Genomic DNA, 15,171 nt, shown 5'->3' on the forward strand with positions numbered 1-15,171 from the left:
GAGTCAGAGTACCTTGGGCACGAAAAGCACCACCAGAGTGATGTAGGCAGAGAAGACGATTGCTAGAGATGCAAAGGCAAAGGAGGCGTCCTGTTGCGAAGACAGGATCATAGTCACCGGAGCCGTAATCAGGCACAACACCTGCAGGAGAGAGAGGGAAAGACCGAAGCAGAGAGAGGGAAAGGTTTGAACAAAGGGAGAGGGAAAGTAAGAGTGAGGTTTAAAGTAAAGAGAAAGAAGGAGGAAGGGAGGGGTTAAAGGAGGGGAGGTGGAGAATGAAGCAAGAGTGTGAGAGCAAGAGAAATGCAGGGGAGGAAAATCACATCCATAAAAGCATTAGGCATCTGTTTATCATTCTGGGGAGGGCTCCCATGTGAAAACAGCATTAAAAAGTCATGACTGAAGTGGCAACGGCGCGCTGACAATCACCACATTGTCATCTCATCAGGGCCTGGAGCTCACAGCTTAGCAAAGAGGAAGGAGGTCCCTTCACAGATGCCATTAACTATTGACATCATCATAAAACTGAAATGTGTATATCATAACATAAAATAATAACATTAGCCTTGTCTCACATTATGGAACCATGTGATGAAATGAGCATCCAAGCTGATTTTAATGCTCTCATAAAAAAACATGAATGATCAATGATAAATCCTCTCCTTGACATTTGGGAGGCGAGATCAATCCGTTCACTAATTACATATCCACAAAGTATAAGCTGATAAATGTTTGGATGCTCATTAAGATGCTTCCTCTTTTACTTATTAAAGGGAATGCAGGCAAGCACAGGAAATTCAAGCAAAATGGCTGTTAAAGACTAAAAAATTGTCTTCCTGCTTTTGATCAAAACAGAAAAACTCCTCTGGCAGTTAAAGTGACAGAAACCACTTTTTCCAGACATTTTACATCAATTACAAAGCTACCCTGTGTCAAGAGTGTCAGGAAATGGCTGCGAGTATTTGTCTAAAGTGGCTAAAGTGAACATAATGGCAGCTATTTCAGTGTAAAGTGCATCCTAGGTGCCTCCGTTTAGGATGATTCACTTGCTATTAACAGCCACTGAAAAATGTTTATGACTGACAGCAGCGATTACCACTGTACCACTGCGCCTAAATGGGTACATTTTTAAACCTATTCTTGCCATAGGGCAAAGTAACAGTTCCAAACAAAGCATTGTGTATACAATCTCTGCCATCCGCACACAAACCTAACGCATAAACCACACTGCGCACAGATTTCTTCCCACATATATGCTTAGGACTAAAGCGAAAGTACAGAGCACTCAGCTATGAAACGGAGGTATGCTTGAATTGCATGAGATTGCAGCACAATAAAAGTTTGTGGTGCACCCTTTCGTGTTTTATTGATTTTATTTAACTTTTATTTCACCACGAGGTCCCATTGAGAACAAGTTTTCATTTCATAAAGGAAACCTGAGATATGACTGTTGGTATCACAGCACCACAGGCACAATAAGCATCAAAATTTATGATTCATACAAGACAGCAGCTTGTGCCAGCTGTTTTATGATTTGGACAGAAATGCGTCCCGGGATCTGCATTTTAGAGAATCAAATCTCAAGACGTACTTGTGGAAAAGCTTAAATATTTGATATACAAACCTGTTTCTGTGTCTCGTAATGCTCCAACCAATCATTATACCAACATGTACTTTCCAGTATTTTACTAGATCATCAAGCTGTGATGTTCAGCATATCCCAAAGGTTGTCTTAAGAGGAGAAGTTGTCATTTATATTCTGTTGTACCCACAATGGACTTCTTGTTGTATGACTTTTGAATGCAAACAATATCATTTGAAACAAACTATACTTTTTACACTCCATTGCAATTGCACAGGAAGTATTTCAATGTGATGTTCTGTCAAGTTTAGCCAGTTATCTACTCAAATAATACACCACAGAGGCACTAAGGGAGCGTCAAGTTATCCATGAACTCTATTAACTTTTAACATTAACTTTCAGAAACTGCAAAGAGTAGCCCCTTGAGAATGCAGCTTTTAAGCCCTTGCAGCTGAAATGTCTTGACACGCTGGTCAGTTGCCTCTTTTGCTCTGAAATGAACAGGAAAGTGGCTTCTGGAAGCCAGAAATCTCAGCACCAAGAAAAGTAATCATGGAGACACTGATTAACTCCCCACAGATAGACCAGATATACTACGGCCATTTTGTGCTGCGGGGCAATAAAAATCTTACTTATTGCGACTTGAATGTTATTCAGCGTGCTACAGAATGGTCTTTGCAGAGAAAGCAAAATAGCAGACAGCAAAACAGGAGTTCAGGCGTGACGGTGTCATTTCTTTTTTGGACTTACAGCAACGTTGTAAATAGCCATCCCCACGGCCCGATGGTCATTGATCTTTTCTGTGGAGACAGACTTGGTCTCGTAAGCCAGAAATATGCCCAGCAGCAGCAGCAGACCCTTGTAGCCATAAACCACACCTACAGGAAGAGGGAAACAGTGAATGAGGGAGTGTGCAGCCATGTTGAACATGAAAATGATATAATATGACATGTGTAACTAATGTATGTAATGCAGAGCCTATGTATACAGTGTTGTATGGAAACAAATGGAGGCCAAATGTTTTGTCATTTTGAAAGACAATTGGTGCAGACATTCATGCCCCCCCCCCCTCAGGATAAATTGCAGTACCTTTGGTGATATCCTAACTTTTCATTTAGCGCCCTCATCAGGTCAAAATTTAAATTTGGTTTATGACCAAATATCTGCAAAACTTGTGGCCTTCCCATCAGCCTCAGCTGTACTTTGTGTTTAGTGATAATTAGCAAACGTTAGCATGCCTACATGCTAAACTAAGAACACGTGAACATGGTAAACATTATACCTGCTTAACATCAGCATGTTAGCATTATCATTGTGAGCACTGTAGCATGCTAGCACTTAATAAAACACCACTGTGTCTAAGTACAGCTTCACAGAGCTGTTAGCATGGCAGAGTCAATGTCGTGTGTTTGGTCCATCTCTTACGAGTCAAACAACTTTATGAACGTGTAATACTAAATCAACTTATTCCTTTAGCTTTTAAACATGGAACAAACTCATTATGGGAATAATAAATGACAAATAATGTCAATTAATGAGATCATAGCTTAACATGGCCATTGCGTGCTTCTAGTGTACGAGATAGTAACATTGTGAACAGCTCAATGTGGCCATCAAGGGAGCAAGTCAAATGTAGATACAATAGATACTATAGTGCAAAACGGTTGAAAATGTTGAAAGCCAGTCAGACTGACAGAGAAAAGAGAATATAATAGTGAAAGAGAGTGAAGCAGGGAAGAAAAGAGAATCTGTGACTGAGTAAGTTCGACACTTCTTCAGACTGTCCATTGTTTCTTTATACCGCCTGATATTAAAGCACCATCTTTTCTTCTCTGAGAAAGGAAATGCTATGGGGCAATGGCCCAGTTTGTGACCCACATTATTTGAATTTCAGCACCATTATACTTTTATAAGAGCTGCCACGCTAAGTAAGACAGCAGAGAGAGACAGACAGGGAGAGAGAGGGACTGCGTGGGCCAACAAAAAGAGAAGCAAAGAGGGAGAAAAGAGGAATCAAACGTAAGGGGGTGGCGGGGGCTGAGGGAGGAGGCTGTGATATGAGACCTGTTTAATTCAGAGTGAATGGCAGTGTGTGTGTGTGTGTGTATGTGCGCGTATGTGTGAGCATATGTGTGTGACAATGATATTCAAAACCAGAGCAGGGCAAAGAGTGATAAAGAGACAGATTGAGATTTTAAAAAAAGAAGTGAGAACCGATACCGAGCCACGTGTTCATCTTCTCTGAGCTGCAGTGCTCCAACAAGGGCTGAATCAGGACATCCAAATCTTCTTTAGGGGCCTCCTTAGTGAACTTCTACTCACATGGCAGACGAGGGGGGTGGGGTGGGGTGGGGGGGGGGGGTTGGAAGGATAAAGACATAGAGGGAAAGAGAGAGAGAAGGGGAGATAATAAGAAACGATGAGACAGCAGCACACTGGAGGAGGAGGCAAAAATGCACAGTAAGCATAAGCCCCAGAGACTGCACGGTTGATCCCATCGGGTAAATAGGTCTTTCCCATAAGTCAGATATAGATGGCTGAATTAAAAGAGTATCAGATATCCAATACATATGAAATACGGCTATTTAAAAACTCCATATATGGTTTGACTGTAACTGCAGTTAAAGTCAATGCCGTGCAGGTTAGATAGCGTTTTGATCATGAATATGACGTTTAAACAGAAGAACAGTATCAAGGTGTGCAGGTGTGAGCAGCACCAAACTGTAAATGTGCTGTAAAACCAAAACAATAAGCTAAAAGAGACTAAAACACACCACAGAGCTGCAGACTTGATTGATGGTTGTATGTTTTCTGCACTGTGAGTGTAAAAAATGAGCGCGCAAGTCCCTTGATTCAGTGTTAATATTGAAAATATTGATTAATGCTGGGTTAATGAAGTTAAGCATACAATTTTATGGGACCTTTAGTAGATGAATGTTTTATGAGGCAGGGAGTTCCTTCAACATGTTTGTTTGGCTGTTACAGTAAATGCCACAGGGTAATCTTCAACAGTGCTTACACTATCAAACACAAATAATTATAATTATTCAAGTCATAAATGTCGCTGTTATAGTACTGCTGTTCAGCTGTGCTTTGTGAAATGACACGGTATTTATCTTTGTTTTAGGTTGTGCTCTTTGAGCGCAAGATGAATCAAAATGAAAGAACATTTCTACAAACGAGGCGTGGCGTCTCATTACTGCGTTATTGACTGATGACAGCGGCTGCACGGTCCGCGCGAATGGGCGATGACACACAAATTATCTCATCTGTCTTTCGTACTCTACCTCAACCGTAATGTGCAGAGGATCCACAATCTGCCAGATCATGAGTGACAGGAAGTCGATAGCCAGCAGCACTCCAACTGTTGCGTAGAGTTTCCATGGCTCCAAGTGTTGCTGTGTGAGTTTGAGCAAAGACACACAAACACAACAGTCATCACTATCCAAGGGCATCACGAGCCAGTCCACAAACAAAGACAAACAACCAGGACAAATAATACGACAGGCGTCCTTGTGATTTCTGGATGACTGGGCGCGAATTGTCTTTCTGAATGTGTGTACAAGTGTGTGTGTGTGTGTGTGTGTGTGACCAAGTATATTTTAGGAGCAGTGGGAGTTTGTGTGTGCATGTGTGTGTGCACGCAGAGACCGGCAGTAGATATATTTGTGCTGCCACCTGAAATCATCGTTTATACACACTGAGATGACACCGCTTTTGTGTGGACAGTTTCCGAAGCGACAGATATCAACTTTATTATTCTTAACTTAAGCTATAATGGAAGCAATACAGCCGTAACCGAAAACAAGCAATCGAAAATGAGCTCTCCTACTGGGCTCCCCCTCCCTCTCTCCACATATCTTTTTTTATTCGACCACGCTGGCTTACTCCCTGCACCTCCAACATGGTAACAGCCATTCAAGCCTGCAATGACTAAAACTGAAAAATAAAATAAAGAAGAAAACACATTACACAGTGCTGGGTGCCTCTTCACTTGAGTTGCATGAAAAATGATTTGAAAAGCGCTCATTCTCCCCTTGATTTGTGAAAGTTTCTTTAAATACTCACACAGAGCTCTCTGGCAAAATGCCCTTCTGTGGACATGAAGAGAGTTGAAAGTCAACCCGATTCGTTGTGCTTTGGCTCAAATAATAAACCCCCCGAAGGTTGGATTGCGGCATAGAACTTTAATACTCATCCATATTCATAAATATTCCATAAATGGCTTAATCTCTTATTCTTCTGATTAGGTCTTAGAAATTCCCACAACACATCGCAGACTGGCAGTATCTCGCTGGCTCCAGGATACACTATCTTCAAGGGGAAGCACACACACACCCACACACACACACATACACACCCGCTCGTAAACACACCAACATGCAAATAAAGCTGATGACGTGGGAAACAGGGGGATGGTTATGTGTGTTTGTGTGCCCCAAAATCTGCGTGTTTCTGTGCATAAATGCTGCATGTGTAAAGTACAGTATCTATGTCAGTGTGTGTCCAACACCCTTATCCCTGCACTCTCGCTACAACCCCGCCGCAGTGAATGATGCCGAGCTGGCCTCTTAGCAGCTTATGTTACTAGGAAGCCTGAAAGTTTTTAACGGAACTTTTTTTATCAGCCGGTGCCACACATGGTGCGTGGCCTGGCCTCCCTCTCCCATCCTTTCTCTACTCCCCTGAGACCGCTGAGAGGCTTATCCCCTCCCTCCCTCCCCCACACTCTGCCGCCCTACCTTCTTCTTCTCCTTCTTTTCCTCCTTCTTCGTGAAGAGGGTGTGGACCCACCAGATCTTGGTGAACATGCTGCCGTACGCCAGGCTGAAGCCGAGGCCGAGGAGCCACAGGCGGAACTGGAGGAGAGGAGAAAGGAAAAGAGAGAGAGAGAGAGGTGAGGAAAAGGGTGAGATGTGATGAGAAGGAGAGGAGATGAATTTAAATTTAAAAAGTTTAGGTTTGGTTTCAGAACGGGGGACAAATTGAAGTAAAAAAGTACTTGTGATACTTCCTTGGTACATAAAAGTATAATTTAACTTGTATTTTTAGTTATAGATACACTTGTAGTAAATCAATTTGGAGATTAAGAAATGACAAATGACATTGGTTATTACATAATATTAATAGTAACACTCCTGAAAATCGGGTAGAGAATATTTACTGTAAATAAAAATATAGATTTCATGAATCCGAATAACATGTAGAGGACTTGGGAGTACTTTTTCAGCCCTGAATGTTGTCTGCAGGTATTCCTTTTAGGCTGCGTACATTCCCAACAACCTCCACCAACAAGGTAGGGCAGCCTGTGAGTAGCCTAAGAGGCAAAAAAACCTCCTTCGCTGCACCACTCGCTGCAGATCCTTAAGCTTATTGCTCTGAGCACACTGTAATAACTGAAGGTGACCGAGATGAAAATATCAACATTTTCATCAACTCCTCTCTTTTCTCATCTGGACTGTGGTGGCTGGACAGCAAGAGATTAAAGAGATCTTTGTAAGAAAATCCACTTGAAAGTGTAAAAGTGAGGGGGACGGAAATAGGATTTAGAAAAGTTTCCCTGGTGGAAATTAAGCCCTTGACTTTATTAAAGCACGGGAAAAACACAATATATATTCTCACTTCTTCCATTAAGCCAGATGGAAATATAGAAATAGAAATGTGTGCGCATATTCTCACTCAGTCACACATCACATGCATCCAATTTGTAGCTTTTGCAGTAGAGGGAGATGAGAAAAGAGGGGAAAGAGGGAGGATAGATAGATAGATAGATAGATAGATAGATAGATAGATAGATAGATAGATAGAAGGACGGACGGACGGACGGACGGACAGACAGACAGAAAGAAAAAACTGTCCAGAGTTGAAGGTCAGAGGCAGAGTGCAGCGGAGAGGCAGAACAAAGCATGAGAGAGAATAACTGGACAGGGACAAAGAGCAGAGAAGTGACAGAAATGGAAATCTCCCTCTCTCACCTCCACAACAAAAAGACTCAACATGGGTGACAGAGAAGTACTCCCACTCCTCATTAGTGCTGGGATCCCATCAGCTGTGCTATTCTGGCACCCAGCAAATCGTGTCTGCACCACCGAACACCAAAATACATTCAAATAGAATGTCAGATGAATTATGTCAGTTTCAGTTTTTTGGTCGCGTTTAAACTTTCATCGTCTTTCATCCGCAAAGTGTGCGTGATTAAAATCGTGAAACGGCTGATTGGTTTGCAGGTGTCGGCTTGCCACAGGCAGGAACATCAAAACTGTCAGGGCTTCACAACACCTGAACGTGGGTTTGCCTGAAGTACTGTAGGTACACAACAACAGAAGGGTAGGACTTTACTTAAACTGACTGCAATATTTGTGATTAAAAAAACACTGTAAATCAAATACAATGAATCAGTATTAATGACAGCAACATAAATATAAAACTCAATAAATATTAACCCTCACTGACCTGCAGGTGGAGCAGTCAAGAATACTTGCTGTGCAGCCAAACATTGTTTAAACTCACAGAACCTTAATTCAAAGTTCAGCTGAGATCCAGACATTTCCAAAGATACCAAATAAAGGCTTTTGAGAGAATTTTGAGAGAAATGTGTATAAAATTAAATTTGATGGAATAGTGCAGCCGTAAAAACGCACGGGTTTATACGTATTTCATTTGGTAAACATCACATAGCTTTAATTAAAAGCTGGAACAAGATGAAACACAATATGTATAGTGAGTGACACTGTTAGACACCGTGGAATAAAACAAAAGAAGAGGAAGACTGTATAATAAAGGACCAAAATGTATAATTAGGTTTCATGATGGCACCCCTAACTTAACCTAACTAACCTAACTGGACTTCTTTCCATACAGCCAATCACATTACTTATTGTATACTGACTGTAAACCATACGCACTAACGTCAGCGTTGTATCACTGGCAGACATGACAAACAGCCAGACAGCAGCCTTTGAAGACTTTGAACAACAACCCACATTAGCTTAGTTAGTTTGCAGGCTAGTTAGCTAATTAGCTGCTCAGCTGCAGCACATTAAACAGCTTATAAACTCACGATGTCACTTAGATGCTTGTGTCATCCTCACTTCCAACAAAACACTGTATGCCCAAGCTACACCGCAACACACTGAGCAGTACTGTATCATTAAAACTTCCTTTCTTCAATAGATTAGAACAGTAGTCACTGAAACCAAATATTTGCAGACAACGCCCAGGCCTACTCTTCATCCTGCCCTCTGGCTCTCTCCCTGCTCTCTGTCTCTTTCTCCTGTTACCTGGCAGACGACGGGGAACTGTGATCTGTGGACGTGGTGGCCATCAATCCCCAGCGGGAACACTGCAGCCAGAGCCATCATGCAGCCCACCGCTGTCATGTTGTTCAGGTACGGCTGAGAGTTCTGGATGTAGCTGAAACAGAGACACAAAAACATACACACATGTAGAAAAACGCTGGTAATTATCTCATTATGCTTAAAAGGTACAATTGGTGAAGTTGTAGGTAAATAGGCGTTAATTGTGTTGGTGGTCTTGCTGTCAGCTAAAAATCGTGTCATCTTTATTTCTTGGTTCAGACAGTTCTGGCAGTGTTTCGTCACACTGATGAACAAAAGGTCCAAATATGAAACACTGCTCTTCCCCGGGGATCTCCTTTGATGTGTGATTGACATTCATTAGTCTAATTAGTGTGAAGCGCTGAACAGTGCAACGTCTATTACAGGTGAAACACTTTTTTTTTTACCCTGAAAATTCCAAGCGACAAAAAAAAGGAAATTTGTGTGTTGTGCAAATTTCAGTAGAACTGAATAGAAAAGAAATTGAGCTGGAATACATTTTAGTGCAGGAGGAACTATCGCTCAATTCTGTGAAGCTCAACAGCAGGTGAGTTTTTTCCTAATTAATTGAAAATTTGGCAGTGATACCAAAAACCTGCACAGAAACAATGTGCTGATTTCTATGGATAATCCACTGATCACCCTGGCAACAAATTGGGACTATTTCCTGAGTAACAAGACTAAGAGTCTACAAGGGCTGCTCAAATATTAAAACTGAGGGTGGTGAGGTGGGGAAACAGCTCCAGAAAGATCTTGGAAAAAAAACAAAAAACTTTTTATGCTTGTGAATTTTAATTGTCAGCGATATTCCAAAGTCGCAATTTAATGGACGTCTGATATGTATTCTACCACTTCCTGTTAGTATAAAGTCCTGTTTCTGGAAAGACAAGTTGCTGTTGAAATTTTAAAATGTAATTCTTAAATACTAATCTAAAAAAAAGTGTTGCTTCTCCTCCACTGTAAGGGGGTGGAGGGAGAGATCACAAAGATGGATATCTAAAATCTTGGACAGACAAAACCTAAACGACCTGCATGGCTAGATTCCATTAAATTCAATTAAATTTACTAAATATACTGTATCATTTTGCCAAGGCAGCAACAATTCGTTGTGGGTGTCTTAAGCTCCTTATCCACATTTCTCTGCCTACATCTTTGACATCAGATGACAGTTTTATCTTGTCTGGCGGTGGTAATCATGTACACTGTGCTGTTTATGGAAGTAAAGACAAGAGCTTAACGGATAACAAAGCAAAAAGGTAATTAGCATAATAAGAAAAAAGAAGTACAGTGATTTGAGACAATGTGTTTGTATAAATGCTACATTAGAGACAAACTCAGTATTATAATATTCTCGAGATTTAAGACTGCAACATAATCTGCACTGTACCATGACATCCACCCACCCACCCACCCAGCCTTCCTGTGCTCTGCAGCTCCAGCTCATCCTGCAGCAGTAGGTGTGTCTTTTTATTCTTTCATCCCGTTGACCTGCCCTTGTGGCGCCCTGAGGCCACACTGCTTATTTTCCTGTACAGCCACACACTCATGCGGCCCGCATACAAACACAAATTAACATATACACACACTCACACATACACACTGGCCCCAATCCAACCTTTGATACCTCTGAAAAACCTTTAATGCTGTTGCATACCATGAATATACTGTATGATGTTCAATGCGCTGCAGGAGTTATTTTCTGATGTGAAGTGCTGCTTTCTTCTCTTATGCACCATGTCTCCTGGTGGCTTTGAATTGAAGTTACTCTTGTATGTGGATTTCTCCCTGATATATTGTTGAATATTTATTATTAAAAGAGGTTCTTGTGTGATTCTTAGGGACCAAAATCTGATGTTTGCTGTCGCTGTTTTAGATCAGCGGAAGATATTCTGTGATCAAACTTCACTGGAGACTTCAAAAGATCACATCACTGGCCGGACTTAACAATAGCTGATACTTAAACCTGCAACAACAGACTTTTTTGGCCACCTTTTAAGTTGATATGGCGAACTCGTTAGCAAAAAGTTGTTATCTTTAATTTGGAGTCTTCTTTCTGGCCACCTGGTGAATTTCACTCTCTTTTAGCTGTTTTTGGTCTCCTCAAAGTCTTGAGGGAAATATCTGTTTTTTTTAGCTGCTAAATGTTCCACCATGTTCACCAGCTAGTCTCTAACTGTGTGTGTCTGCTGTCTGATGCTGAGCAGGTAGTGTACACTGTTTTGTTTTTAGAGCTTTTTTGCTGAAAACAGCGGCCAGACGGATAAACAATGAGCTGAAACTTGTTATAAAGCTCTGCAGATTGAGATGATTGTCCTCTGTAGGTTTATCCCAATGAGCGACCCCTTCCACATTGTTTTCACATTGTTTTCACATTGTTTTCACATTGTCATTTGATACGTTGTTATTATAAAAATCAATCAATTATAGCTGCTTTAAACAGTGTGTAGCATTAACGCCTTAAAAGGTATCAAAATATGCACCGTAAACACATAGAGTGAAGTAGAGTGATTGTATTAAACCTTGTCCATCAGAAATGATCAGTATATATTCATACACTAACAGAAGAAAGCCAATTAATTCATTCAGTCTCAATTCTGAAGGTTGCTACTAAGTTTTTGACTCGTAAACAGTGGCCGTAATACTTCATTCACACAAACCAAGTAATCAACTTCTTTATAAATGAAAAGGTTTGTTTAACTACTAACTACACACACAACTAATAACTACTGAACATAAAAAGGATGCTAGATTGATTGACCCTAGATATGACCAATTTACTGGATATATGAATGCATATTCTTGCATTATTATCTATTAAACAAGCCTAAACACACTGTCTTTTATAGATTAAAGGGTCTGTGTAAACCGATCCTGTTTTGCTTCAGTTTCTAGTGTTCCTGCATTAAAATCAGCACAATCAATTTTGTAGTATATGGTTTTGTTGTTCTCTGCGCCCCAGAAGTGACCTCGGAGGGGCAGCCCTTGATGGATTCCAGAGCAAGTGTTGGACCATGGGATACTGGCCCTTAAAGGGGTCGTGCTAGGTCGGTGTCATGCACGACCTGTGACGTCAGGTCGTAAATTAATAAACATGCTGAGGCTTGTCACCAGTTGACTCAACATTTCTGTTCATCCTCCGTGAGTCCTGCAGGCCTTGTTTCTAGATCAGGGTCAGGAAAAGTCCGCTCAGTTTTTCGGTGGAGGGAGTATCACAGTGTTTCAGTTTCTAAAGGATTGCTCCTTTAAGACTGTGATTGCATTGGACATTTTCTTGTTTTAAAAAGATTGGTATGTATTTTTGTCTCCAAACAAGGCGTTTGGTGGCAAAGTTGTTTTGTAAAAACAGCTTACTGAATAAATTTGATTTGATTTGATCTGACTCATAGTGTTGTGGCTGCTGAGAGCAGCCCTCGGTGAAACTGTGTTTGAAATATAATCAAAGCTGGATGAGGGCCTGACTGGCACACTGGAGCCAGCCAGAGACCCCCAAAGGAACAAACCTCTCCAGCTTTCCGAAAAACTCCTGATAAGCTCATGGACTTATGGGACTTTAAATCACTTTGACCCAGGTCAAACATAAAAATACTATGTTAAAAAGACATCAGAGATATGCTGTGCTGGGTTCACAGACATGTATTAAGCTTAGAAATCCAAGATCAAAAGGCATTTTTGAGGGAAGTCTATTTGCATTTGGTCTAGGGCTGTGCTTAAGCTGTGACAATGAAACCAGCTGCTAGATTGAGAAAAGCCACACCCCAATCACTAACTTTGTAGTGCCGAAACTCGCAGCAGTGCCATTTAGCGTTTACACTAACCTCAAAAGAGGGAAGGATCTCTGTTGAACATGTGAATTATTTTTTTCTCACATCCTACAAATACTCACATTCACACTTGGAGTGCAACCACAGTGAATGATCAGCTCTGCTGGAGCAGCTGGAGGTTGTTACAGGATGTCATTTCCACTCACTACTCAGATTTTCAGAGCCAATGTAGCTCCTCATACTGGCGACCTTCATGTAACAAAACCATGTCTCTAACCTGGACGGCCCTTTTAATCCATCTATCAATTCTCATTATTTTCAGCTTTTAAAAAAAATCCTTTTAACCATGACCTCCCTCTTTGGAGGACAACTTTATTTTCAAGATTATCCGAGATATCACTCATCACTCGTGCCTCTCGGGAAGTGGAAAAGCAAAAAAAAAAACTGCAACCCATCACCCACTTAAATAAATTAGTTGATTAATTATTTGGTCAATAAGACAGAAACAGTGAAATAATAAATAATAATAATAAACTCACAAATAATAAACAATCATAAATTCCTAGAACCTAAGATCGTGTCATCGAATGTCGTCTTTTGTCCAACCAAAAGTCCAAAAGCCAAAGATATTCAATTTACTGTAAGTAATGTAGAAGAAAAGCAGCTAATTATTACATTTGAGATGCTGAAACCATTAAACATTTGGCGTATTTGCTTAAAAATGTACTTAAATGATTAATGAATTCTCAAACTAGTCGCAGATTAATTTTCTGTCAATCCACTAATTGATTGATCCACTAATCATTGCAGCTCTAATGAATGCACAATACATTCGTTTATCAGCGTGGGCCATGTGTTTATTCTCATTCAGTGTCAGCGAACTCACCGGACGTTGCCATTGTAGATGTTGAAGGTTAGACAAACGATGCCGAGCAGAATGCCGAGGCCGGCGAAGACGGACACAGCTGCAAACAGCTTCTGGGACAAGAACCTGTACTCTTCGATCACCACTGTCCGATCAGCCGGAGGTCCAGCGCCTAAAAGGAAAGTAAGAGAAAGAAATGAGAGAGAGAAAATGCTTCTGTTGCCATCTTCTTTCAATTAGCGTACCATACCCAGGACACCCACATTTTACTGGCCAAAACTACAAGACCTGGATTAAAAAAATGTCATTTAACGATAAGGGTGGCGATACTCTTTTCTTATTGTCAACAAATCCCAACAATGTGTTAGTGTAGTTAAAATTTTAGTCTATTAAAAAAGGCTAAATAATTCCCGGAAACAGCTGCTGACTGTAGTTTTTAGCAAACGTTATGCAAACAGGAGAGAGTAGTGCATTTGTTGGGGACTGTTTTCAGCGGCGCATTAATACACATTCCAGCAGCAGGATGGTGTATGTGGGATTTATTCATCGGTGTGTTAACATTCACAACAATGGAGCTCTATGGCACAGAGGAATGAGATATACGCTATGAGATATATAAGTATCGCTGTCTTTTTCAGGAACGCCTTGTTTCACGCTCACACAAACGTATCTGCCGGCCACTGAGCAGCTCCACCGGAGCAGTTGGGGGTGAAGTGCCTTGCTCAAGGGCACTTCAGCAGTGATAATGAGGGAGGGGCAAGTGCTGCTGTTTCTCTTTCCCCACCCATATTCATCCTGGCGCTGCCGATATCAGAACAACAACCTTCTGCTTGCGAGCTTAATTCTCTAAAATGGCTTAAAATGACTGAATGAATCTCTCTACATAACTGAACAATCTGCTCAGGAGTGGAAAATGTTAAATATAAGGAATTAGCATATAATTATGAGAGTACCAATTACTGCAATTAAGTGAAAACCTCATAACTCCTCATAACTTTTCATAATGATTGAGTCATTGAGCCCTTTGAGATTGATTCATAAGAGACTGCTGCATGCAACACCTGGTCATCACTCTTCACAGAGACTCAAGCCTGCAACTGTAGTACAATATACATCAGTGCTTAACATAATTACACAGAATTACATTAGATACTGTGAGTACCAAATAAAGTTAAGTGTCAATTTTCTCTTCATACGCTGCACTCGTGTTCGCTCTTTCTCTCTCACTTTTCTAAAAGAGACGAGGAGTCGGTTAAATGTTGTCTAAACATCAGTATCATTAAATTAAATGCCGACAAGAAACGCCTGTTCACCAATGCTGAACGTCTGACAGGCATTCAACCAAGGTCAGAAAGAGGGTCGTGAAGCCAGGCTGGCGCATTCAGATCATCACTTTATCAGCCTGAAAGGGATTCACAATGCACACAAACATCATTTACATAAACCTGTGAAAACTTCCCCGTACACGAAATGCCCGACCAACAGTTGGAAATCAAGGAACCTTTAAGCTGCCTGTATGCTCCCTCAGAAGTGCTTGCCATTTCTGTAACTTTTCCCGAAAAACCAGCTGTGCGGAGGTGAGAGCGGAGCCGGGGTTTGAACTTCTCTAGCTCTCTCTTTATTCAT

At 41.0% G+C, this 15,171-nt stretch overlaps 1 protein-coding gene across 1 annotated transcript in view; it reads right to left on the minus strand.

The window, feature by feature from the left end:
- gabbr1a (gamma-aminobutyric acid (GABA) B receptor, 1a) overlaps positions 1-15,171 on the minus strand; it is a 58,097-nt gene that overhangs the window by 2,534 nt on the left and 40,392 nt on the right. The window contains exons 15-21 of the mRNA XM_070911530.1: positions 13,567-13,717; positions 8,863-8,995; positions 6,325-6,441; positions 4,870-4,980; positions 3,803-3,896; positions 2,333-2,460; positions 13-141 (exon numbers count right to left, since the gene is read on the minus strand). Of these exons, the coding sequence (XP_070767631.1) occupies positions 13-141; positions 2,333-2,460; positions 3,803-3,896; positions 4,870-4,980; positions 6,325-6,441; positions 8,863-8,995; positions 13,567-13,717 (863 nt within the window). The remainder of the gene's footprint in view (positions 1-12; positions 142-2,332; positions 2,461-3,802; positions 3,897-4,869; positions 4,981-6,324; positions 6,442-8,862; positions 8,996-13,566; positions 13,718-15,171) is intronic.

This window comes from Enoplosus armatus, chromosome 9, assembly GCF_043641665.1.
Source record: "Enoplosus armatus isolate fEnoArm2 chromosome 9, fEnoArm2.hap1, whole genome shotgun sequence".
NCBI classification, from domain to species: Eukaryota; Metazoa; Chordata; class Actinopteri; order Centrarchiformes; family Enoplosidae; genus Enoplosus; species Enoplosus armatus.